The 27,835-nt window shown below is 34.6% G+C and overlaps 1 protein-coding gene and 1 long non-coding RNA gene across 2 annotated transcripts in view; one reads left to right on the top strand and one right to left on the bottom strand.

The window, feature by feature from the left end:
- LOC135834791 (uncharacterized) overlaps positions 1 to 27,835 on the bottom strand; it is a 104,231-nt gene that overhangs the window by 60,426 nt on the left and 15,970 nt on the right. The gene's annotated exons all lie outside the window — the stretch shown is intronic.
- LOC135834790 (ankyrin repeat domain-containing protein 6-like) overlaps positions 1 to 27,835 on the top strand; it is a 92,538-nt gene that overhangs the window by 49,485 nt on the left and 15,218 nt on the right. The window contains exons 3-6 of the mRNA XM_065348756.1: positions 11,492 to 11,593; positions 21,549 to 21,650; positions 21,767 to 21,964; positions 22,408 to 22,506. Of these exons, the coding sequence (XP_065204828.1) occupies positions 11,492 to 11,593; positions 21,549 to 21,650; positions 21,767 to 21,964; positions 22,408 to 22,506 (501 nt within the window). The remainder of the gene's footprint in view (positions 1 to 11,491; positions 11,594 to 21,548; positions 21,651 to 21,766; positions 21,965 to 22,407; positions 22,507 to 27,835) is intronic.

The raw sequence follows: 27,835 nt of genomic DNA, 5'->3' as shown, positions 1-27,835 counted from the left end.
GTCTAGGTATAAGGTATATGTACTACCATACATAATATGTACACAGTATATCACTTTAAAAATCTCAAACTAGTCTTATTGTCCATTTGAATTTAACTCTGGTACATAACATACTAGTTGTACGTGTCCGCTTTTCTCAAAAAAAAAAAAAAAAAACACGACCAAGAGCATCTAATCGTAGGTTCATTTAAACGTGTGATATTTTTTTTTTTTTTCAACACACATTACTGCAAGCCTATACTATGTATAATCCTCTTTAGCCTATGCTCTATCAACGCTGCTCGTTGTTGTAATTAGTTTTCAAGCCATAAAGTACCCGCGGTGTCGGCGGTGTAAGGATATTAAAGATGAATCTCCTCTTTCTCGAAACAATTAGTGGTATCGGGCCAGCAAAGAATTAGGTCGAAGTTGTCATTAACGAATGGAAACGTTGTAATTGACGTTAATATCGTTAAATTTACCTCGACGAGTTACTCAGCCTCTTGATATAGTATACTAATAAGTGAATCCATCCGTGACGTACTGCTTCGTGTATTTTTCTGCCTTATTGCTATATCCGACCAAGGTATCCGTAAGTATGTCGATAAATCATTTATCGCGATAACCTTACAGTACAACCAGACGCCAGAAGAGTAGGGTAAAAAAAACAGCCGTTTTATCAATATTTACCTACGATAAAGCCTCGTGCTGCGTGCTTCTGCAGCTTCAGCAACATTATAATTCTAGAGTATACCTTATTTAGTATACAGGGTGTCCGTGGAGTGGTGGGACAAACTTCAGATTTGGATGCAACCGCGGGTACGACTAAGAAAAAAAGATTACTTATTTGAAGGTGTGGCCTATCTTCAAATTAAAGGGGCAAAATACGTTTTCAAAATCCAAGAGCCAAAACCCGATTTTCAACATGTGGCATGTGGGTCGGTGCCTCGGTGGTGCTTTGAAAAATGAAGAAAATTAGGTAGGTACCATTATAACGTCTTTTGGGTCATTCCACGTCAATTGGACCAAGAAGTGGTTGGGGGGTTCGGCGATTTTTTTGAAATTTTTCCTGTGGAAAGACCTTCCGAAGGGATGACCAATGGCGTAAATCGCAGCCCTCTAGCCCATTTTTAAAGGCAGCCAGGGGGTGTCAAAGTTTTCAGTGAACCTGAAACATCATTCATTTCAGCAGTGGATTACTCAATAATTGCGATACCTACCAAAATGGAACATTTTCTCATAGTTAGGGGTTTTGAAAGGCTTTTTGGTGATATCATAAAAATCAGTATTGCCATTTTTTTTCGTACAAAAAATTAGCTTAAAAAGTTTCAAAACTTAGTTTTCATATTGGTCCGACTCTCAAAAATTCTGAAAAAAATATATTATGGACAACTTTTCATGCTGAACAACATATTAAAAAACTGGGAAGGTAACATGTTGCAAAGTTCATTTTAAAAAATTTAAAGTTTGCAAAAAAATGCGATTTTTTGATTTAAAGCATGAAAAAAGTTTTCATAGATGAAGTTGACCCATTTGGTCCCTATTTTTACGTACCTGTTGAAAAAGTTGAAAGGCCCCCTTTTACTCGATGAAATGAACTTCTCACAAAAAAATCAAAATTCGAAAAGATTCAAAAAGTGAACGAATTTTGATTTTTTTGTTGTGAGTGTAATTTTATCAACTTTTTCATGAAATACGTCAGAAAGAGGTCAAAATAAGACAACTGAATAATTTTAAACTTTTTTTGATGTTTGAAATTGAAAATTGAATTTTTTTGAATTTTGATTTTTTTGTGAGGAGTTCATTTCATCGAGTAAAAGAAATTTTTCAACTTTTTCAACAGATACGTAAAAATAGGGTTCCAATGGGTCAACTTCATCTATGAAAACTTTTATTCATGTTTTAAATCAAAAAATCACATTTTTTCGCAAACTTTAAATTTTTTAAAAATAAATGAACTTTGCAACATGTTACCATCCCAATTTTTTAATATGTTGTTCAGCATGAAAAGTTGTCCATAATGTATTTTTTTCAGAATTTTTGAGAGTCGGACCAATATGAAAACTAAGTTTCGAAACTTTTTAAGCTAATTTTTTGTACGAAAAAAAGTGGCAACACTGATTTTTATGATATCACCAAAAAGCCTTTCAAAACCTCTAACTATGAGAAAATGTTCCATTTTGGTAGGTATCGCGGTTATCGAGTAATCCACTGCTGAAATGAATGATGTTTTAGGTTCACTGAAAACTTTGACACCCCCTGGCTGCCTTTAAAAATGGGCTAGAGAGCTGCGATTTGCGCCATTGGTCATCCCTTCAAAAGGTTTTTCCACAGGAAAAATTTCAAGAAAATCGCCAAACCCCCTCCTACCACTTCTTGGTCCAATTGACGTGGAATGACCCTTGTTGCCTAATTTTGAAGGGGTTACAAAAATGATTTTTAATTTCAAAAAATTGCGATGAAAAAAATGAATGCGGAAATGGATACCTACTTCGTAAAAAAATAAACAAATTTTTTATGATCATTTTTTTTCTCAATTTAAAAATTTAAAAAGTGTTTGAGGCTCAATAATTTTTGATTTACTATTAAATTTCATCAAATTTTTGAGCTTCTAAAGCATCCCAAATTTTAGAGTAAGTAAAAAATTGATCATAACAAAATTTGTTTATTTTTTGACGAAGTATTCATTTTCCACATTCATTTTTTTTCATCGCGATTTGTTTAAAATTAAAAATAATTTGTTACCCCTTCAATTCGCAAGATAGGTAAAAAGTTATAATATGTAGTACCTAATTTTCTTCATTTTTCAATGTACTACCGACCCCCATGATCAAAATTGGATTTCGGCTCCCGGATTTTGAAAACGTATTTTGTCCCTTTAATTTTTAAAATAGGCAACTTGTTTGTCTTACGTTTTTTTTCTCCCACCCGGTTATAATATCCAAATCTGAAGTTTATTGTACCCCCACAATCCGGACACCCTGTATATTGTGGAATTTTTTTTTTTTCGTTTTTTTCCACTCCCACTCTCTGAAGTTGTTACCTCGAGTGAGAAAATCACGCCATGAAATTTTCAGCTCCCTCGGTGAAAAATAAGTGAAGCTGGTAAGCCCCTTCTAATTTTACAAAATATGAAAAAAATCGAAGTATCTCACAAAATTTTTCAAAGTTGTGAACTTTCCAATTCCAACATCTCAATCAAGTTTCTATTTAGATAAAATGAACTCGAAGTACATTCATATCAATTTTAGCCCCCTATCTCCGCTCATGACTAACCTGTGGATTAGAGTAATTGGTGGACAAAATATTTTCCAATGCCCTAAAGTTGTTGGGTTTCATGAGAAAAATAAATGAGTCGTGCCAGGAAGCTCTCCTCCTCCCCTCCCCCTCCCCCTTGTATAAGAAATAAAAAAGTTGAAATTTTTAGTTTTTTTTTTTATCTTCTAATTCTTGAATTTCGCCCACTTTCGTTATAAAAACTGTTGAATAATGTTCCTTTCCTCAAATAAGTAAAAAAAAATATGAATATTTTTACGTTTTTTGTTTTCAATTTTAATCTTTGGATTTGATCTATTTTTATCAGAAAAGCATTAAGTATTTTTAATGTTTACGATTTGCTCCAAGTTTTATCGCAACTGAATGAGTTAAACCAGCCAAAATTATTGCTTTTGGAGGACGAAGAAATTGATTTCAGTTGATCACTTTCAGCGTTCATCTCCAAAAGCCACAATGAAAATGAAATGTCGAAAAGGTTTTTTCTTGAAGAGAATTCACTTTTAAAAAACTTTAAAAGGAGAAAGAATTTTGAAAAAATACCAATTTGTTAATTTTAAAAAAATTTTTGTCAACATTGGCGATTTTTATGTATAGGTTCCGGAGGACTAAGGGAAAATTTTCCTTGAAAAAAAAAGAGAAAAAAATCTAGAAATTTTCTGCTTACGTAGAGATGACAATTTTTCAAATAATTTGTACCTTCAGGCATCAATTTTCCATTTTTTTCGATATTTTTCGACTTTAGGGACTTAATACAAGGGACAACATCACTTGAATGACCAAGGGAGGGCTTTTCTTGAAAATCTGGTTATTTAAAAGTACTCTGTCCAAAAATGAAACATTTTCAAAACATTTGTACAGATATCATCATTCATCATTATTTATTTTTTTTTATTTTTTTCGACCTGGAGGGGATTATACAGGGGAACCAACATAATCTGGGAGAGTTTTTCTGGAAAAGCTGCTCATTTAGAGAGATCCCACCTATGAATGAGAAATTTAAAAAAATTCTACAGACATCAATGTTTATATTTTTTAATTTTTCCCAAATTTGGGGGAGGGGGCTCCATTTGTACAAGAGAGCCAGCACCATTGGGGGGTCCAGCAAAGGTTTTTTTCTTGAAGAGGGGGGGGGGGGGGTATTTCGTAGAACAATTCTAATTTGGAAATGAGATAAAAAATTTTCCCTGATTTTGATGCATGCTCATTTTTTTCATTTTTTCAATTTTGGGAGCTCCTTTCTGGAAAGCCAATATGGTTTGAAGGGTGGGGGAAATATTTCCTTAAAAATGAGATTATTTTGAAAAATTGTGATGCAGAAGCAAAACATTTTGATGAATTGATTTTTATTAATTCTTAAATTTTTTCAACATAGGGGGGGGGGGTGAGCTACCGACACCACTTTTTTGGCAGATAGGAGAAAAATAAAAAATTGGGATTATTTTCTTACCAGTGGTAACAACTTGGGAGGAGGTTGGGAGGCGAAAAATTCCAACTTTTGGAAATAAGATACACCCTAATTAATAACTCTGGTATATATATGCAGGTACTTGGTAAAGTTTACATAGGTACCTACATAATTGTAACCGTATTTCACTTAGCTCGGCTCGAGTCGTGTTGGCTCAAGAAAGCAGAAGCCCGATCGAGTTATAGGTGCCCTGTTTTAATAAAGATATCACCGTGCTTCATAACCGATAATTGTTACCGCAGCAGCCAACCATCCAAGGTACTCATTACGACCCAACAGCACTCAATCGGTGCATAGTGTATTTGAAATTATATACCTCGGACAAGAATCATTTGTTAAAAGTGTATTCTTTTTCATCATCGTATTTGTGTGGTATTTTGTAGCAGCCTCCCGTCTCCGGTTTGAGTGAATGTCTCATTATTTGTATTGTCGATTGAGCCGTTCACAATTGATAAAACTCGCAGCTATAAATTTTCGCCCATTGTTTACTTATCCATAGCCTCAGAAGGTATATTATATTATGGGCTCTATGCGCGTGCATAAGTATGTACAAGTAACTATAGTCTACCGAGTATGAAATTATATTCACGCGCCAGATTCTGTTCCAGTATTGTCGAAAAATTTTCTCTTGTTTTCTACGTTGCTCTTTCTATATTGTTGATTTTATCGTAATTAAATCGATAGGTATAAACCGCCCTGAGTCGTGATCAGATACGAATATGAGGTGTAGTTGAAGCTCACTCTAGGTATTCGCGAATTTTTTAAAACTGTAAAATCATAGGTAATTAAACTTACCCACAGCATATGGATCTTATAGGATGATGAGTAGATCCTGCTCTGTAATTTGCACCTTTTTTGTGCAGATTACCGGATTCGAATACCTTCAATGTGTCGGTGTAATGACCGCTGAATGTTGTTCTATAATCTGAAGATCAAGATCTCGTGCATTATAAAGCTTTGGATATGAATGCGCGGAAATAATTATTGGAAATACACAAAAGTGAACCAAGGCTTGCATAAGTGTACATTGTTGCAGCGACTTTCCAAGTCCTGCTGTTTTTGGCAGTGTCCAATGTCCAATTGTCCACCCAGTTGAGCTGAATAAACAATAATGTGACCAGATTGGGTATAATTTATAGTCGAGGATATACAATTTACATCGATTTTGTGTTTCGATGTATAGTCGATTTTATGCAGAGGCGAATAAATTACGAGTGTATTACCCACAGTATCCAATTTCAGGATAATTTATTGGTCTAGCTAGAGTGATAATAGGGTCTCAATTATACAAAAAACAACGTACGCTACTGTTACGAAAAAATGTAACGACATCATCCAACCTACAGAAGTTGTTTCTGGACATCTCCTCTACAATTCCATTCCTCATCAAAATTTCATTTGAGGCCACTTTGTACTTCAAATGGTAAAATAATAGAAAGTACATACCTACTTCAAAAAACAATAAAATTGTGTTTTTTCATCCTAAAAAAAATTTCATCGCGTTTATTTCGTGCGTTAGAGTTTTTTCAAGACCGAAAGTGATTTTTAATTTTCAATTTACCAAACCCTTCGATCAAATGAAATCAAAACTCGCAAATGAATCAATTTTTGTGATTCGATTAATCGATTTTCAATCACGATCAACTTTTGATCCGGAAGAATACATTTCTGAGACTGAACTGAAAGTCAAGCAAACACTGAAAAAAAACATGCCTCAGCATCAATAGTTCCAGAAGAAGGAAGAGGAGGGGAAGGGATCAGTGATAGCGATTTTCCAACTTTTTAACTTGAGAAACCCGCAAAACGATAATCTAAATCCAAAATTGAACTAAATTCACGTAGACTGGCCCACAAAAGATGAAAACATAAAAATGTTATCAAATAATATGACATTTTTGGAATTTGAGTCTATACTTTTTTAAAACGAGAGTCCTGCATTTCACAATACGTCTCCGCAATTTGAAACATAAAAAAAATTCAAATGACCCATGATTATTTGAGTTTTTGAGGACGTTGATTTCTAATTAATTTCTTTTTTCTTTCATTTTTATTTTTTTTAAATGTTGATACAAGCCTTAAATCGTGCAATGAATATCCAAATTTCATAAAATTCAAAAAGTTTTGGATCTTTCATCGAAAAGTGCATTGTTTTGAGTACAACGAAAAAATTACTACCTATAGTAAAAAAGGAGAATAAGGGAACGCAAAAAATCGCAAACCACCGAAAAAAGAATCACCACGTTACGTTTTCCAAATCGCTGATCCCGATTTTAAAAAACATCGAGCCCAAAATTTTCAAAAATGGAACTATGGGTGTCAAATTGTAGGTTTTTGAGGGTATACAAGGGATTAAATAATATTTGGGAGGGTGGGGGTAGTGTCGACAATATTTTTACCATTTCCATCTATCATTTTTGAAATTTCAATCGTTCAACGGATTCGTTTTCAAAAAAAAAAGCGACCGACTTTTCTTCAAATAAAAATCTTTTACGAACGAATTGATTCACTTTTTTTGAAACATTTCTGTTGGCTATAGTTATTGATCTGTTTACGTACAATCGAATCGAATCATATAGGTACTTATTTGTACGAACGATTGATGATTAAATAAATTGAACGATTTCCTGGCGAATCATAGGCAAACGGATCAATTAATTCACGATTGACTCAGTTTTTGTGAAACTGTCGCTCGAATTCATAGGTGTGTTTTCAAGCAAAGTGAATCGAATCGAATCGAATCGAATCATTTACATCCAATTGGTGATTGAACAATCGATTTCTAGCTGAATCATTCGCGAACGAATTGATTAATTGTTGCTTGTTGGTGAATCATTCGCTAACGGATTGATTAGTATAAGTGACTCGTTCGCGAACGAATCGATTAATTTTTGGAGAATCATTCACGAACAAATTGAATACTTTTTTAGTGAATCATTCGCGAACGAATTGAATAATTTTTTAGTGAATCCTCCGTGAACGAATTGATTTGTATACGTGACTCGTTCGCGAATGAATCGATTAATTATTGGTAAATCATTCACAAACAAACTGAATAATTTTTTGTGAATCACTCGCGAACGAATTGATTAGTATAAGTGACTCGTTCGCGAACGAATCGATTAATTTTTAGTGAATCATTCGCAAACGAATTGAACAATTTTTTAGTGAATCATTCGCGAACGAATTGAATAATTTTTTAGTGAATCATTCGCGAACGAATTGAATAATTTTTGGTGAATCATTCACGAACAAATTGAATATTTTTTTAGTGAATCATTCGCGAACAAATTGAATAATTTTTTAGTGAATCCTCCGCGAACGAATTGATTTGTTTACGCGACTCGTTCGCGAATGAATCGATTAATTATTGGTAAATCATTCACAAACAAATTGAATAATTTTTTGTGAGTCATTCGCGAACGGAATTGATTAGTGTAAGTGACTCGTTCGCGAACGAATCGAAGAATTTTTAGTGAATCATCCGCGAACGAAATGATTGGTATAAGTGAATCATCCGCGACGAATTGATTCGTATAAGTGACTCGTTTGCGAACGGAACGATTAATTTTTGGTGAATCATTCACGAACAAATTGAATAATTTTTGGTGAATCATTCGGGAACGAATTTATTTGTATAAGTGAATCGTTCACGAACAAATCGATTAATTTTTGGTGAATCACTCACGAACAAACCAAATAATTTTTTGTGAATCATTCGTGAACGAATTGAAGAATTTTTTAGTGAATCCTCCGCGAACGAAATGATTTGTATACGTGACTCGTTCGCGAATGAATCGATTAATTTTTGGTAAATCATTCACAAACAAATTGAATAATTTTTTGTGAATCATTCGCGAACAAATTGAATAATTTTTTAGTGAATCATTCGCGAACGAATTGAATAATTTTTTAGTGAATCATTTGCGAACGAATTGAATAATTTTTTAGTGAATCATTCGCGAACAAATTGAATAATTTTTTGTGAATCATTCGCGAACAAATTGAATAATTTTTCAGTGAATCATTCGCGAACGAATTGAATAATTTTTTAGTGAATCATTTGCGAACGAATTGAATAATTTTTTAGTGAATCATTCGCGAACGAATTGAATAATTTTTTAGTGAATCACTCGCGAACGAATTGAATAATTTTTGGCGAATCATCCGCGAACGAATTGATTTGTATAAGTGACTCGTTCGCGAACGAATCGATTAATTTTTGGTGAATCATTCACGAACAAATTGAATAATTTTTTAGTGAATCATTCGCGAACAAATTGAATAATTTTTGGTGAATCATCCGCGAACGAATTGATTTGTATATATGACTCGTTCGCGAACGAATCGATTAATTTTTGGTGAATCATTCACGAACGAACTGAATATTTTTAGGTGTATCATTCGCGAACGAATTAATTCGTATTTTAGATGAAAAGATGCACATGTTCGATTTTTTTCAATTTCTTTTGGTACCTATGTAGTGTACTTAGGTATCTAGGTACTTTTTTGAACTTCCAAAATATTTTATTAAATCATGGTAATGAAAATTGAAAGTAAGCAGAAATAATTTCAATCAAAATGCATCTTCTTTTATTTTTTTCTTCATCAAAGATCATTCAAAAATTTCAAAATGTCTCCAAGTTGAGAATAAAGTCTTCTAAATTTTGAAAGGTAACAAAAATCTTTCTACCTGTGGTGCAGTTTTGTAATTTTGCGGTTTGATCTTGATACATTCTACGAGGTGTTCTGTTCTCGTGTGACTTTCAATTTCGGTTTCAGGGGGGGGGATGGTCACTGCTTTGGTCCAATTTTCAATTCTATATCCATCAGTTTCGTAAAGTTCTACATTCCACAATCACAAAAACATTTTTTTTTTGACCACTTCACCTATACTTCTTCTGGACCGTTACACCTTCTGTAAAAGGCAATACACCACATCTCACACAATCAGCATGTGCCCATATTCTCAGCGAACTTTCTTCGGTAGGCACTAAATCACTCACTGACCCAGCCACCTGTCCAAAGAGTCCAGCTTGTCCACCTCTGCTCATTTCCTGTCATGCTGCAACTACGAGTACAAATGTCGTACCTAACAAAATTTTGGTCGTTGTAGATGCATCACGATATAATACATTTTTCAAACACCTCCACGAAGTCTAACCTACTGACTCCTTGACCAAAAGTAACCTGTATGGGATCTCATTAAAACCAAACTATAGACTCACATAAATGCTCAATTGAGTAAAAAAAATTGGAATTCCCTCCAAAAAATATGACAATCATTCAAATTGATAACGTCTCGAGCGCAGGAATTCGAATAAACCCCAGTTGTTTACATACGATTAGGTACTCTAGGACCTATATTAAAAAGTAGGTATATAGGTATTCAGATAATCTTATCTATTATTTCTTTATTAAAATCCAATTACCATATCACCCTGGCCCTGGCTGCTGCGGCTTTCTAAATGTTTCTTTCGAAAAAAGGCAAAGAACAAATCACCTCTGATAAAAATCACGTTGTACATAGGTATAGGTATCATAATATACACACATACTTAGATATACCTAGATAGATAGGTACCAGCAACAATATCTTGGCTATGAGACGACCAGTTACGCCCATCTTTGATTAGTTCTCTAACGGGAAATACCTTAAGAAGATAGTCACGTTTGGTGTTAAGACGCTATATAAGAATGGCTTTGCCGATTTACCACGCTGCGAATCTCCTCCTCTTGCCCCCCCCCCACCATTGTCAGTCCAAACATTTCCGAAAAATTTTGGTCGTTTGGGGAAAAATGCGTATAGCTTGTGCTACGATGAGGACCATTATACACAGTAATAAGAGAGGTATATGTACTATAAGGTTCTCGGAAACAGCGCAGCATTTCGAATAGGTACTCTCTGCTACGACTGGTAATATCTGCCCTGCAACTATATCTGAGCCGCACGCCGGGGAATAAGAAAGCAATATAAATAATTTATGAAAACTATCCAACGTACTTATTATCTTATCGATAATGCCATTGGCTTTTCGCGCATTGCATTAATGTCACGCAATAACAATTCCATCATTGAAAAATATCCTACGTTGGGCTGTGTGTATTATGGTTTCATCGTGTCTCTCTTTCCCTCTGCAGCTTTGGTAAATATACACACGCAGCTCAGCATAGGTAGGTAAGATGAAAGTAAAAGAGAAGAGAAGGCTTTTTTGCATAATGTAAGTAAAACCTCCGCATGGCGACTTCACTCTCAAAAATAATAACACCTTAATACACGTTGTTATAGTCGATTTTTCTACACGTTTGAAAAAAAATAATATATTATAATAAATATCACGCTTATGTGTGTACTGTGTACTGTGTATGCATTTAAATGTGCAGATGTATAAAAATGAAAAAGCTCTGTGAAAATCACTTTCTAATGATGTCACAATACCTTGTAGTGAGGTTCTGAGCGTCTGTGGGTCTATGATGCGTCTCATTCTGTATGAATGAATAAACGAACTATGTTTATAGCATACATTGTGTACTTAGTACACGATAAATAATAATAATAATATGTAGGTAGGTATAATGCAAGCACAAGTTACATGTCTCTCTGTCTGTCTCTCTCACTCGGCTATGTATTCTGCATTTACACTGTATGTACCTATGTACATCTCGTACGTACGTTTATAAGTATATTAAATATACACCTTAAGGTTCGACGAACATATGAGAACGCGATAAGATTATTATATGGACTAAGCGTATAATTAATTTGTTTTGCAGGATGGTCGAAACGCGTTGCATTTAGCCGCTCAGTATGGTAATTCGGATATTGTTTCTGTGCTATTACTTTCCGGATTATTCGATTGCAATACACCGGATTCGGTAAGTACAAATATACCATTTTCCAGCTGACTATGTTTCGCTTCAGATAGCTTACGAGTATTTCCTTCTCACTTCGATACCTCTACCTACGTGAAAATGAATTGTGCAGTAGAGATAAAAGGTTCGCGGTTTCCAGACGGAGTATTAACTTATTTCAGGCTGTGGGAATATTGGTGGAGGGAAGGGGTGAATTTTGTTGGAATTGTTCAAGTATATACGGATTACATGGGAAGAGTATTTCAATGTGCAGAAAAAATTTGGAAATGGAGAGCAAAAAATTTATGGAGCATCCCAATTTCCAAAAAAAAACCACCACCAGGCCAAATTTTACAAGTTGAATTTCCGTTTTTCAATTTTTCAAAATGTAATTTAATCATTTATACCAAGAAAATCAAATTTGATTAAATTGCAACAGGTGGAAAAATTTGATTTTTTAAATCAATTGAGGGTAGTTTTGAACTACTCTGAAACTTCCGTAGAGTTTTTGGTTTTTGAAGTTCTCAAAAAATTTTATTGAAAAGATCTTTAAAAAAATGACTTTTTGAACTAACGTTTTCCAATTTGAGGGAAATTATGATGGATTGAAAGAGCATGTCCTAAAGCCCCTTCAACTAAAATTTTAGGTGTTAAAAGCTCATTTTTAAAATATTGACGAATTTTTGAAAAGTTGAAAATTCCAAAAAAGATGTTTTAACAACGATTTTTAAGCTTTTTCATAAAATACATACCTAGGTATGTTTTCAAACAAAATTGTGATCTGTCACGAGAAAACCAGCTTAGTGTCCAAAAAATCGATATCTTTTTTATGGTGGACATTAGTAGTACTTAGGGTGCTGAATCCGACTGTGGGGGTTGAAACGTTCGCGAACGATTCTCTTGACCCTTAATCTGAGGTCAAAAAAATAGAGCAACTACAGTAAAAATTGAAAAAAATTTTTTTTTGATTTTCTTGAAAGGTATGTTGTGGGGAGTCGAAATGCAAATTTTTGCAACAATCGGTCCACATTTGAAGGATTTGTGCCATATTTTGAAATTTGAGTAAGGCTTGAGTTGGAAAAATTAACTCTTTTCACTTTGAGCAAATTTGTTAAGAAACGTGATAGATTTAATAATGATAACTTATTCTTCATTAATAATTTATACTCGAGTAGTTTTTGCAACATTTTTGGCAAAAAATTCAAAAAAATCGAAAAAATGTATTTTGGGAAATTTCGATTATTGGACTTGGCAACCTTGAATGTGATGATTTTGAAAAAAAATATCGGGTTATGTTGGCACACATGGGGGCCAAAAGTGGTGCAAGTTTCACGGACCTGCAAATTTTAGATCGCGTGATACATAGACTCAAAACTTCAAATGCCCTTTCCTGTAAAATTTACGTTTTTGACACTAGGTTGGTTTTCTCGTGACAGATCACAATTTATCACTGTGAATAATTTCGTTATTTTAACCCCCTACTCTCTCCCATTTCAAATAGACACCAAGATCCCTAAAATACTATATTTTTACGTTTTGTAGGTAAACATAAATTTTTGCAAGCTTTTGCCCTCGCTTTGTTCAGGTCTGTTTGATGTTCATTTTAAAAATTAAAATTTTCAAAAACTTGACATTCAAATTCAAAAAATTTTGGAGCCAAAAAAATAAACAAATTTTTAAAAACAAATTTGTTTTGTATCTCTTGAAATACCAATTTTTGAACACTTTTGTCCTCGCTTCGTTCAGACCAATTTCTATATATCTTTTCCTAAGCTAAAAAATCCTTATTTAAAACTTCCATATAAATTCAAAAAGGAAAATAACAATTTTTCAACACAATAAGCCTCAATAAATGAGTATTGTACTTGTATGATAATTATCAATTGATGAAATTGCCATTTTATCTCCTATTTCATTTTAGAAATTGGTCATTTTATTCGGCAAAATTGTTTTTTTTTCTCATACCAATTGGCAAATTTTTAGTCACCCTCCCCCTCACGAAAAACCTCTATGTTTTATTCCAACAAAACTCAATTGCACAACTAGCATTCAAGTACATATGTATCCAAATTTGAGAAAAATAATGAGAAGGAGATTTTGAAGGGGAGGGGATAACATTTTGAGGGCCTCGATCATTCGGTGCATCCGGGAGAGGCCTCCAACCAAACCAGTCCATACCTGACATCAGGTTTGGGGTATCCTAGAGCTTCCAACAAGTTTTCAATTTTCTCCAGAAATTTTGAATTTCTTTGGAAAGGTCAAAAATAAAATGAGCTTAAACGCCCAAATCTCTTGAAATGCATCAATAAAAGTTATAGGTGCTAAAATTAATTTTTGGTTCTGCCCGAGCCAATTTCAAGAATGCTCGCCTTTTAAAAAATTGACAAAAATTCTCGTTTTTCAAACAAAACTGCTGAAAGTTTTATTTTTTTGTCAGAAATGTCAAGAAGTCTCATTTGCTTCAAAAAATTGTCCAAAAGTCTTGCTGTTTGCGAAAATTTACTGAAAATGCTGGCTTTTCAGTAATTGAAAAGCCTCGCTTATTAATAAAAATTGCGAAACAATACATATTATTTTTTCCCAAAAATTTCTGTTTTTGCTAAAATTGTTAAATTTTTTATTTTTCAAACAAAAATTTTAGTTTTTTAGCAAAATTTTGAAATATTTATGTCTTTTTTTCTCTCAAAAATTGGCCAAAATTCTTGTTTTTTCCCCCTAGAAGTTGCCAAGAAATCTCACTTTGTGGCCAAAATTTGCAAGAAAGTATCGCTTTTTTATCAAAATTTTTCAAAGGTATCTAGTAGTTGAACTTTTTAAAATTAAAAACCAGAAAATTTCAATTTATTTGTAATGTTCTGTTTTTTATGATTTTTTTTTACACTAAAATGTTTAGCTCACGTTTTCGTCACTTCTTTGGTTGATTTTTAGTTGTTTTTTTGGAACTTGTTTGGTTACTAAAGTTTTTTTTTTGGGGGGGGGGGGAATTCAGTACGAGTCCTGCATTATTTGCCCAGACCCTTCATTCGGATAGAGAGTACCTACACTTCATGATACAAACTTTAAAAGGCTCTTATCTAGAGACTAGTTAAATTAAGAGGTATTCTGACCATGTTCAAGGACACAGGAAAGGAGTTCAGAGGGATTAGATTTTTTTTTAAAAAGTCAATATTTGAACTGGGCACCTTCAGATTAAAAAAATCGATGTAGGTACAACTTCACTTTTGAATTTTTTTTTTGAAATTTGACCAAAATTTGAAGGGCTCTAGCACTTGTGCTTCTAAGAGATGCTGTTACCCCTGAAAATTAGTCTGTTCCTGTTTCGAAAAGTAAGCATCAGAAAATTATAATGAAAACACTTTTCTACCCTCTTTATAACAAACTAATTTTTAAAACACGATTTCAGCATATTTTGGGAGTAAGTAGGTACAAATATGTCGTACATACAAATTTATACTTTCCAATTTTGATAAAAAATTCAAACATTTTTTATGAAAATCCAATTTTGAAATCCGCAAGAGGCTCCAAGATGGTTTGAAACCATCACTAATCCACTCGGGTGGCCAAAAATATAGGGTACCTACAAACTACAAACCAAATTTCAGCTTTTTTCGTTTACGCATTCGCGAACGATGTTTCGATTTTTTTTTTCCAAAAATAAATTGTCGAAGAGAATTTTGAACAAATTTTGAAAATATGTACTAAACTCGATCGTAAGGGGTAACAAAAAAGTAAATCCAAGTCCAGTGCGTGCTGAATTTCATTTTCACCCAACCAACAATGTTTTTGTTTTTTTTTTCTTCAACTGGAGATTCCAAAAATCTGCTGGAGGCTCTAGAACAATTTGGAACCTTCACCAATCTACTCGGGAGATATAAAATTTGGATTTTAACTTAAATCCAAAATTTCAGATTTTTGTCTATTTTACCAAATTTTGATATTTATGAAAATTGTCCTTGGAATACTCAAAAAATCGCCAAAACTCGAAAAATAAATTTCAGCATCTGAAATTTTCAATTCAACTTAATGTTTAGATTTCCAAACTGTCAGAAAAGTCTTGGCTACCTAAATATAATTTCAGCAAAATTCATTAATTTTTCTCAAGTTCTTAGACTTGATATCTAAAAGTCTACTTCGATGTAATTTGTAAGTAGAATTTTTTTCAAAGCTTTTAAAAGTCAGAGAAAACATTTTGAAATTACGAGTAGATGAGGACTAACAAAATCCGCCCTCAATTTTTTAAGGGTCTGATAATATCATCAAAATGTCAGAAGTTGTTCTTTTCTTTCAGTCTTTGAAGTTTGAAATTATGACTTACTTAAAATGTCAAAGATTCATCGAATTTTTTGGCCCTTGGAGCAAAAAACATAATTCATTTATGTCAAAAAAACCGATTCGAGCCAAAAAGCTCACAGGAGGCAATTTTTCGTCACTTTCAGACTGTATGGCTCTCTCTTTGTTGTTGTTCGCATTCAAATTTCTCTCAACGAACGAAAAAAAAATGTTCCAGATGTTAACTCGTAAAATGGATCAATATTCGATCGGTATTCATGTATAAAAGTCTGCTCTGCTTCCGGAATTATAATCGTTACTTGTTCGTAAAATGTATAATTTCATTCATACGTGCGTCGTCGTCGTCGCGTTCAGGACTCGCGAGTCGTGATAATTCGCGATAAATTTCACGTTAAATATTACTTCGATTAGTCGCATTGCGTTCTCGTGCCGGGTTAATTAAAGAGAGAGTAAATAAAGTTTAATGCAGGTAGAGGTAGGTAAGGTATAAAGGTATTCGTATATAAGTAAGTATATGTATTATAGGTAGGTACACTTAATAGCCACCTGTTAACACTGGTTGCCTCGTCGTCGTCGCTGATTAAACAGCACATGCACGCTCCAAATGTGAGATGTGAACGTTTGGAATAAAAAGGGCAATATCTACACGTTTGTTATGATGAAGCATGAAAGAAAAAGAGTTGCCTGCTTCTCAATAAATGTACCTACTACCTATAGTAATTTTCTGAAAAAAAACTGATTTTCTCATAAATGGGTAACACATTTTTTCAAAGGGGTAAAGATTAATCGAAGCTGACTGATTTTAAAAATCAACTTTTAAAGCATTCTTGAACCAAAAAAATAACCAATTTTATATTTCATTTTTCAAAAAAAAAAAAACCTAAAATGTACTACTAGAAAAAAAAATGGGAAAAAAATAGGTCATAATGCAAAAATAAATGAATAAATAAATGAATAAATCCTGCATACAAAATACAATAAATTTAATAAGGCGAATAATCGAGAAATCGCAGGGGATACCAGAAGCCTCCGAGTTCATACCATTGCAATAAAGGTTTTTCTCCATTACCAAGAGTTACAGCTTTAGTTCTACCATCACGAAATACACACAATAGCGCAAGTTGGGTTTCAAAATCTCCTCGCCGATCTGCTATACGCGTGTATAAATACACAGGTATTCTTCTACATTTTCTTGTTACGTAAGTCACATCCAAGTGATCACAAATTCGATGCCAAATTAAGTCCCGAGGTTTCGTTACCTTTGAATCGCATATGGCAGAGCTTAAAAAATCATTCCGATTGAGAAATAAAATAGTAAAAAAAAAAAAAAACTAAAAATAACTACGATGTGAATTGGAGGCATCAACTTTACCAAACAGGCGTTCAAAAAACACTGAAAATGGCGAAAAATATATCTGACAGAGTTGAGGGTATGACAAAAATTTTACATTTTAATTTGATTACTTAAGTTAGTTTAAAAATTCAAATCCTTTAAAAACCATTTTTTTTTTTTTTTTTTTTTTTTAGAAATTTGTATGTATTTTTGGCCATTTATTAGTGTCAGCATCCTGTTTAAAATTTATGATTCGTTTTTATCGTTGAAAAAGGCTCGTTTTCAAAATAAATTATCTGCCAATACTCACCACTGCCAGTCATCGTTGAACTGGTAAGACGTTTCTTTCATACCTTGAGCGTGTAGATGTACTACCATGGAGAGAATAGTAATAAAAGAAATTAAAATTGAACGAATCGACATCTTCATCCACTTCAATACACTTCTACTTGTATGTATACTTTATAAACTATAGTTTAGTCTATACGCCGACGCTATATGTTTCTCTTCATACCATTGAAGAAAGCACTGGCGAGGAAAATTGATGGAAAATATCGTCAATGTGCAGTCTCAAACTTAGAAATAACTCAAAAACCACCATATTTCACGTTAATCAGATGCACTTTGGTAATTTTCACTCAGACCCATCTGATTACACAGGTTGTATCGTACTTAACAGTGCCATCTGTCTATATGTTTGCCAAAATACATAGGTAGGTTTCATGAAAGTCTATTTGTGAATGCTGTTTTCTATTTTCAGCAACACGACACGATCGATGTTTGCCAAATGAGAATAAAATTCAAAAATACACGACTCTAAGGTCGTATTTTGACGACTAGGTAGGTTAATATTCAGTTGTATGTACAGAACATAATTCGAGACCTGAGTTAATTTTTTTTATCTTTTTTAAAAACAGTTTCCAATCGTCTGTAAATTCTTCAATTTTCATTAATTGTTTTTTCATCGTTCAAAGCCCAGCAATAAATTCTCAAATTCAAAAAAATTTAAATATTCGCATCACAATTGGATATTTTAGAGACGTTAATTTAAAGTTTAAAAGTTTAGTTGTACGACGTTTTATGCAGTTTTTGCTGAATTTTGTCGAATTGTACAGAAATTTAATAATTTTCCCATTTCCGATGATGTACTTAATTGCGTTTTCTTACGCTTTGGAAGGGTTTTCAAAGAATTTGAAGCTATTTTTGCTGAATTTTAACGGAATTTTATCATTTTTTTCATGATTTACAGCGATTTTTGTACTGACAACAGAACCTTTTTCAATTCGTAACTGCGATCGAGCTGAAATTTGTCTCACTGAAAGAGCATTTCATTCAAACCTCATACCCAAAATTTCAGCTGCTGAAGTTGATTTTTCGATTTCTGGCGAATTTTTGAAAATAACGGAAAAAATATCTGTTTGGCATGATAATTTTCTACAAAAAGAGCCAGCACAGAAATAAAATTCAAGGGGGAGGATATGGATGATAATCCCCCCCCCCCTTTACAAGAGGCCAGTTATTTTTCAGTTTTGATGGTATGAAGTGGTCATTTTCCAAGCATTTATGATGCCGATTACACTACGCCTAAAAGTCGGGGAGCCCACTTAAGGATCTATTGCACTCCTCCCCCCGTCAAGCAAAAATGGTAAATTTTGCGTTCCAACATAGGACTTGCACAAAATTTATCAAACCGTACTTGGGTGGATCGAAAGATCAAGCAGAAATTTATCACCTGTCAAAATTTCAAGTGCTAAAGTGCGTTTTTCGATTTTTGGTGAATTTTTGAAAATCAGATTTAGCCCAAAAATGATGGAAAAATCAAAATTTTACCAAATTGACCAAGAAAGATCAAATTAGGGATATACTCTATTTTCGACATGCCAAATCGATTGGAAACTGTTTCAAACCATTTCGAGCAGTTCTGGAGCCTCCAGCAGATTTTAGGAACTCGAAATTTCTCAAAAAAATTCATCAAAATGGAGTTGGAAAGCTGAAATTTACTCTGCAAACTAATTTTAATGCGCTACGAAGTACTGCAGATAAATTTCAAGTCGTTTTGAAGCCTCTAGCGACTTTTTGAAAATTACTGGAGCCTCCAGAAGATTTCTGAAACTTTAAATTTTCACAAAATTTCATCAAATGACGATGGAAAGCTGATATTTATTCTACACTCCAATTTTAATACCCTCTGAAGAAGACTTCAGGCGGGTTCAAGTCATTTTGGAGCCTCCAGCGACTTTTTGAAAATTACTGGAGCCTATAGTAGATTTTTGAAACTTGAAATTCTCACAATATTTTACCAAAATGAAGTTGGCAAGCAGAAAACTTCGCAAACTAATTTCAATACGATGTGAAGTCGACCACATTGGTGGTTTCAAATTTTTTTGAAGCTTCCAGCTCCTTTTTGGAAATTTCAATTTTCCAAAAATCGCCATACGACCTCTCAAAAAGTCGCTGGAGGTGCCTAAACGACTCGAAATCCACCAGCAGTCGACTTCGTAGCGTATTGAAATTAGTTTGCAGAATGAATTTCAACTTTCTATTTCCGTTTGATGAAATTTTGGGGAAATTTCAAGTTTCAAAAATCTACTGGAGGCTCCAGTAATTTTTAAAAAGTCACTGGAGGCTCCAAAACGACTTGAAATGTATCTGCAGTACTTCGTAGCGCATTAAAATTAGTTTGCAGAGTAAATTTCAGCTTTCCAACTCCATTTTGATGACATTTTTTGGAAATTTCGAGTTCCAAAAATCTTCTGGAGGCTCCAGAACTGTTCAAAACAGTTTGAAACAGTTTCCAATCGATTTGGAATGTCGAAAATAGAGTATATCCCAAATTTAAGCTTTCTTGGTCAATTTGGTAAAATTTTGATTTTTCCATCATTTTTGGCCTGAATTTGATTTTCAAAAATTCACCAAAAATCGAAAAACGCACTTTAGCACTTGAAATTTTGACAGGTGATAAATTTCTGCTTGATCTTTCGATCCACCCAAGTACGGTTTGATAAATTTTGTGCAAGTCCTATGTTGGAACGCAAAATCTGCGATTTCGACTGACCTGTCAATCAAAATGGCCGCCATTTTGTAAGTAGGGCCACTTTTTTTTAGTACGAGGGCTAGAAATGTTCCTTAGAACTCTCCCAGTCAAGAAAGAAGTTGTCCCGGTGGAATGACGGGGGGGGGGGGGTGCAATAGATCCTTAAGCGGGCTCCTCGACTATAACTTATTCTAAAATTGTAAAAAAATTGAATATCACTCACTCCTCTGAATGCGTCACAAACCGTCCTTAAATAAATAAATAAATAAATAATTCATTCATTCCATAGGTTAAATTAATTTTTCACTTTTTAAAAAATTTTTGGTTAGTAAAAAGAAAGGTTGTACCGGGTGACCCAAAAGTTACGCAACCCAAAATTTTTTTCAAAATAAAAAATACGTTTATGAGCAGGCTTTTTCAATTGCGTTGTCATTAATAGTAGGAGGGTACTCCCCCAAGTAATTAAAGTTTCACCCCCCATTCGAATTGCATAGCGCACATTTTGCAGGGGCAGACCAAGCATACTTGAATTATATTACCAAGCAGACAATTATCATAGGTGTACGAAAGGTTGCCTACGTCGGATTATTTTAAGGTGGCTTATGCAACGCTACACGATGGTCTTCACCAGATGATGCACCCCCCGCCATTCACCGATCGTTATTTAATTTTTCAGGAAAAAAAACTTTAAAAATTTTTTCGTGAAAAATCGAAAATTTTTACTTAATACTAAAAATGTTGTGGAAGAATCATTACAAGGGAACAAGTTTATTAGCTGTGAATCACTTGGAGTCTCTGCTATGCAACGACTGCCATTTCATTTCTTTTTGGCTGTTGATATTTTTTCAAGGAACCAATTTTTCGGTTGCAGGACTTTTAAGTCACCCGGTACTTATCTATCAAAAAGACGACTTGAAATATAATTTTTTTCAAATTTCTCCAAAATGTGTGTGGGGGGAAGGTACCCATTTAAAGTAGGTACCGAAATCCTAGAACAAAACATATTCAGATCTATTTGATTTCGAAAATCGAGATTTTGCAGAAAAAAACAACTTCGAATTATATTTTTTCACTTTTAATTTTTTTTGTTGAAAAACGATTATGAACCATCTTCTAATGCTCTTCAAGATACAGGTGGGCTACAAAAAAAATTTTAAAAATCGTAAGATTTGCAATGACCATAAACGGTTCGGTTTCGTGAAGATTTTCACATAAAAGAAACCAATTATTTCTAAATTTCGTATGTTTGAATTATCCAAAAATTTCGAATTCACCAAAAAAGTCAAATTATTTAATTACTATTTTTTTTGTTTTTTTTCTAGATCGGATACACAGCAATACAAATCGCAGCTGCGGATGGCAACTTAGAAATAGTCAAACTTCTAATCAAACATGGAGCCGATGTTAATTCGGCCGATAACGTGGTAAGTAGACCCATATGGCATTTTTGAACCATTTAAAATCCCTTTTAATCTTTTTCTCAAGCCTTTCCATTTGTACACCAATCCTTCACCATCTCATAAATTGTCTCAAATTTCAGCATGGCAACTCAGCTTTGCACGAGGCAGCTTGGAAAGGTTTCAGTCAAACGGTATCCGAGCTGTGCAAAGCCAAATGTAATTTAAATGCTAAAAACTGGGGTGGTTTCACTGCTCTCCACTTGTGCTGCCAAAATGGGCACAATCAGAGCTGCAGGGAGCTGCTGCTGGCTGGATGCGATGCGGACGTCCAAAATAACGTAAGTTCAATCTAGTTTATAGGTCGATACTTTACAAGTACCTATTTAAATTTAGAACTAGGCATGTACCTAGATATAGGAAATAGAACTCTGCAGGTAAAGTCACACTATAAGGACAAAAGGATAGGGACACTTGAAGAAAAAAAAAAGCGTGAGAAACACATAAACCACGTTGACAGATCTATTTAGTACGTAGAAAAAAATAAAGAAACCAGAATCGAGACTGTCTACGAATAAATAGAGTGTAAATAGATAGTTTTTAATGTAGTTTATCTATGCGCGAGATTGCAAGTGTTCTACCTCTAGTTTTTAAAATGTATACGCGCTTATATTTAACGCTTACATAAAGTGTACCTACGTTACAGTTTACCAGCATAAAAAATTAAAAAAAAAAAAAAAATACTACAACCTATCTCATAAATCGTTACCTATTCTTTTTGCAGTATGGAGATACGCCGTTACACACGAGTGCACGATATGGCCATGCTGGAGTTATGCGTATTCTTATTAGCGCTCAGTGTCATGTTTCGGATCAAAACAAAGTACGCGACAAGTTCCTTTATTTTTTTTTCTTATAATTCTTCATCTTATTTCTCCGGTATACTGGGTTGTTGTGGGTAAAGTACATTAGAATTTAGTGGGTTTTCATTTCATTTAACTTCGGTATAAATACTTACGCGTGCGTGGTCCTTGAATTATTTATACGTGTGGATGAGACTGCGACTGTGGCTTTGAGATAACTATTTCTGTATACCTAGTTCTTAAAGATCGTCAGATTTGAGATGCCTAAAGATTCGGCGAAAGTATTCCAAGTATCTAATTATTTTACGTCGGTTAGCTTCTTCTCCTAGCTGTCTCACTCTCTTACGTTCTTTTTTCTTATTCTATGAACCCCGCCATCATCGCTGCGATCTACACTGTCTTACGTTGTAATTATTCGTATCTTGTGGTTCAGGATGAGCCATGAGCCATCACAATAGAAGGAAGTCTTCCTGACAAGTTTCATTGCACAGTACGAGAGGCATTTTTTAAGCTGAGGACTTACAGAAGTAACTTAATTTCGTTGTACTTCGAGTGACAATTTTTTGAATAAAGACTGCTGCAGTTATTGGAAATTAGCAAAGGGTTGAGTTCAGAAGGGATGGGAGGGGAGGGGAAGGGAGGGGAGGGGTAGATTTCATCATTTTGTGAACATTCGGAGGGGGGAAAGGCAGAACAATTGACTTGATCAATTTTTGATTTCTTCAAAGTGAAGTTGCAAAATTCGAGTTACCAAAACTCTGCCAAAAATTAAAAAATGAAATTGAACTCTGTATTTTTCTTTTTTAATTTCTCTTCCTTCAGTGCGAAAAATGTCTTGCTTGCTCACTAGATATTTTTTTACGAATCTAATTCGTAATGATTGAATTGGAAATGTTGGAGATAGAAAGGGAAAGTCCTGATTTTGAATTTTCAAATTTAATCTAATTGAAAAAAAAAATAAAATCTAATAGAGTTTAATGAAATACAAAAAAATAAATAAAAATAAAAATAAGTCAAAATAAGAATACATTGAAATAGGTACATGAAATAAAATTGAAATTAAACTGAATAAAAATTGAGTTCAAGCAAACAGTAGGTAATTAAAATAAAATGTCTAGGTATGAAATGAAAATCAATTTGAAACTAAGTAAATGAAATGAATAATGGAAAAAATCGAATTACATAAAATCAAATTCAGGTAAAATAAAATTAAAATCAAAATTAAATCGAATTGAATTGAAATCAAACTGAAATTAAATTTTTAAAGGGGAATTAAATTAAGTTATGCTCAAATCGAAATTAAAGTAGGTAAAATAAATTACTAATAAAATTGAAATGACATAAAATTCAAATAAAATTAAAATTGAAGTAAAATAATTTATAAAATATAAATCATGAAAAAATTGAAATGAAACTAAATTTAATTGAACTAAATAAAAATTTGAGTCTATTTAAAATCAAATTACAATGAAATAGAGCTAAATGCTAAATTGAAATTTAAAATCAAATCAAATTAAAACGAAATATGTAAAGATCTAAGTCAAACCCAAATAATTGATAGCAAGAAAAAAAAAATGAAATTAAAACTAATTTGGAGTGAAATAAAATAAAATAAAATTGAAAGTACTCAGATGGAAATGAAAATTAATAAAAATGAAAGTAATTAATAAACCAAAAAGTTGGAAATTGAGTCAAACTGGAGTTGAAGTGCAAAAAAAGAAGGAATAGTAAAACTAAATTTAGATTAAATTAGAAAAATTAAACTAGTCGATTAAAATAACAAATTGAAATAAAATGAGACAGTCATTAATGTTAAAAAAATGAGCAAATTCGCGTAATTATTTGTATTCGATTTTTTCGTTGTAATTACCTGTAATTCGAGCGTTATCGAGATACATTGTATCGTTTTCGTTTCCGAGAAGTCAACAAAATCATCCGATGACTTTTGATATTTTTCTACTCGAGTATTCGTTTTTTCCATTCGAGTTTATTACGTTTTATGATCGCATTATGGCGATATTATTTTCGTTTTATTAATGTACATAGTTTTATATTATGTATTCGTATAAATACATCATTTATCTTGAATGTGCGACTCGAATTTTATTAGGTTATGGGTACCAGACGCGCTAAACTGTGCCTATTCGAGATAAAAACGCTAATCGTGATGTATTTCGTTCGGTTCGTTATCTAGAAACGATTACGGTGGTTCGAGTGCATATTCGCGTTATCTTCAACGTTACAAATTAGATCGCAGTCGTTAGCTGTTGATATCTAATTTCACCATGGATTATATCAAGGGTATAAAGCCTCTGTCCTGTTCCAGTGATTGGCCGTCATGGAAAGATAAAGTGCTCGACGTACTCGCCTTATTTAATGCCGTGGAGATCGTCGAAGGTAAATCAACCTGCCCTGAAGAACCAAAAACGACCGATACCGCCGCCGACGCCGCCAAAACACGTAATTCGATTGCAGCTTGGCAAAAAGCATCTCATCAAGCGAAGATAATCATTTCCCAAACGATTTCTCAAGACCTACACAGTCGCATCGCTGGTAGGCTCTCCGCACGTGAAGCATGGGTAGTGCTCACGAAAGAATTCGACGATAAAGCTGAAGATCAATTGTTCCGCGAATGTCTAAATTTCTTCAGCACCGAATGGAATGATATCGAAGATGCGCCATCTGTTGTTTCGCGAATCAAAAATCAACATCGTGAATTTCGAGCAGGCTTGGAAAATCGAAAAATCGAGACAGTCGATCAGCTGTTAGAATTATTGTTCGTTTCAAAAGTTTTGCATATTCTACCGAATCGATTCGAATCTTTTAAAGCGAGTTACCTTCTTATCAAATCTCAGGCTAGTAAGTCGCTCAACGATCTATCCGATGCACTTATTATGCATGAGCGTAACGTTAGTCCGGTGCATAGCTCATCAACGTCGTCATCCGAAGCTATGTTTGCTAAATCCGGCAAGAAGAATAACTCGAGATTCGTCGCTAAAACGTCCGGTGATCAACGTACTTCTGGAAATAATTCGAATAATTTTGGAAGTAACCAGCAAAACGATGTCATTTGCAAGTATTGTTCCGGGAAAGGGCACTGGCTCAAAAAGTGCTCTAGGTGGATAAACGACGGTAGACCACCCTTTCCAGCTCGAGCTAACGGTACTGCAAATTATTCGCCAAAAGTCAACGCTTCCGGTAGTTCGCCAAAAGTGAACGAAACGATAGCCGATTCAGAAACGAAAAGTGCTCTACTCGCCGATTGTGAGCAGCAAATGAATACGGTTATTTCCTCGAACGATACTCAAGCTTGGTGGATCGATAACGGCGCCACCAAACATATCACACCGCATCGAGAATGGTTCCAAACGTACGAACCGTTTCCGTCAAATTACTTCGTCAAAGCTGCTGGTAGTCGAGTCGCAGCTGTTGGTCATGGATCGATCGAAGTTGCTAGCTTCGTAAATGGCCAGCTTATCAAATTCGATTTGACGGACGTGTGGCATGTACCGAGTATTTCGAAAAATTTAGTATCTGTGCTTGCCGCTCACGATAAAAAGCCAGATAGTAAAGTCGTCTCAAATCAAGTCTCCTGCAGTTTCGAAACAGGAGATCGCGTAATGTTCACCGGCTCGAGAAACAAACATGGTACGCTTTACAAAGCATCGTTCGACACCGTGTTACCAGAGCCTCAGGTGAATGCTGTTGAGAGCAGCGAACTAGTCCAACTCTATCACGAACGATGGGGTCACGTCGATAAAAATCTCGTTCGATCCAAACTCGCAGCATTGGGGCTACAAACGAAAGCCAACGCTAATACCGATGTCTGTGAACCGTGTCAGTTTGGAAAAGCGCACCGTCAGACGTTCGGCACACGTCTACCGACCAGATCAGTTGGTGAGCTGATTTCTGGTGATGTTTGCGGACCATTCGATCGTTCCTTCAGTGGTCGCAGATATCTGATCGTTATCAAAGATCACTATTCGCATTATCGACATGTGTTTGTCGAGAAGGAGAAAACGGCAGCCGTAGTATCTCGCTGTATTCGAGAGGTACTTTCCGAAGCTCGTACTCAAGGTCATCGTGTGTTGGAATTTTTATCTGACAACGGAGGCGAGTTCGATAACGAGGCAGTACGTTCGGTGTTACGAGATTTTGGTGTTCGACAACGACTAACTGCGCCATACACGCCGGAGCAAAACGGTTCTGTTGAACGTGAAAATAGAACGATTGTTGAAATGGCTCGAACATTGAAATATTCGAATCCAGATTACGCGTTTCCGGTATCAATCTGGGCCGAACTTGTTACCACCGCTGCTTATTTGCTGAATCGAGTAGGCAAATCATCGATCGACGGCTCAACTCCTTACGAATTATGGTTCGGTAAACCAGCTTGAATAAAACACCTTCGAATTGTTAGTTCGAAGTGTTACGTCCATGTACCTATCCAGCTACGCAAAAAGATGGATAAAAAGGTACTCGTCGGTTACCTCGTCGGATACGATGGTGATGAGCGATATCGAGTCTACGTTCCCGAGAAACGTGACGTTGTTTGTTCGAGAGACGTCACCTTCAACGAAAGACTTCAAGATTGCGAAGAACGCGTTACGTTACCAATCAACGACGATTTGCTCGATCCAGTTGATTATGAAAGTAACAGTGATTCTAAAACGAAGGAAACTAAAAGCACTGCGAAAAAGAGTGCACCTTCTACTCCGAAGAAATCACCGTCGTCTAATTCGAAAATTTCTCCAAAGTCATCGAAATCAGCGTCCGAGCACGAAGATTCGGATATCGATGATTTTCAAAACGCTAACGAAGATCTAGAAGAATCCGAGCTTCTGTCTAGATGGAGAAATTTACGCGACAACAAACGTTCGAAATCTGCGATTCTCAACAATCACGCTAATTGTGTTGAGATCGAGGTTTTCTTGGCCGAATTAGATTCGTTACCGACCTCGTACGATGAAGCTATTCGAAGTCAAGAACGTTCCAAATGGAAAGCAGCGATGGACACCGAAATGCAGTCCATGGCTACTAACGACGCGTGGGATTTAGTTCCTAAACCTCCGGGAAAGCCTGTATTACGCAATCGATGGGTTTTCCGCGTAAAGACGAATTCGAACGGCACTATCGAGAAATATCGCGCTCGATTAGTTGTAAAAGGTTGCAGTCAAAGACCCGGAGTTGATTACTATGAAACGTTTGCACCTGTAACTCGCCTCGATACGATACGATCGTTGTTAGCGATCTCAGCGGCCGAAAATATGATTGTGCGTCAATTTGACGTCTCTGCAGCATTCCTGTATGGAAAGGTCGAGGAAGAAGTTTATATGTGGCAACCTGACG

Source organism: Planococcus citri, chromosome 2 (assembly GCF_950023065.1).
Source record: "Planococcus citri chromosome 2, ihPlaCitr1.1, whole genome shotgun sequence".
Classification (NCBI taxonomy): Eukaryota; Metazoa; Arthropoda; class Insecta; order Hemiptera; family Pseudococcidae; genus Planococcus; species Planococcus citri.
This window is presented reverse-complemented; position numbering and strand designations above follow the sequence as displayed.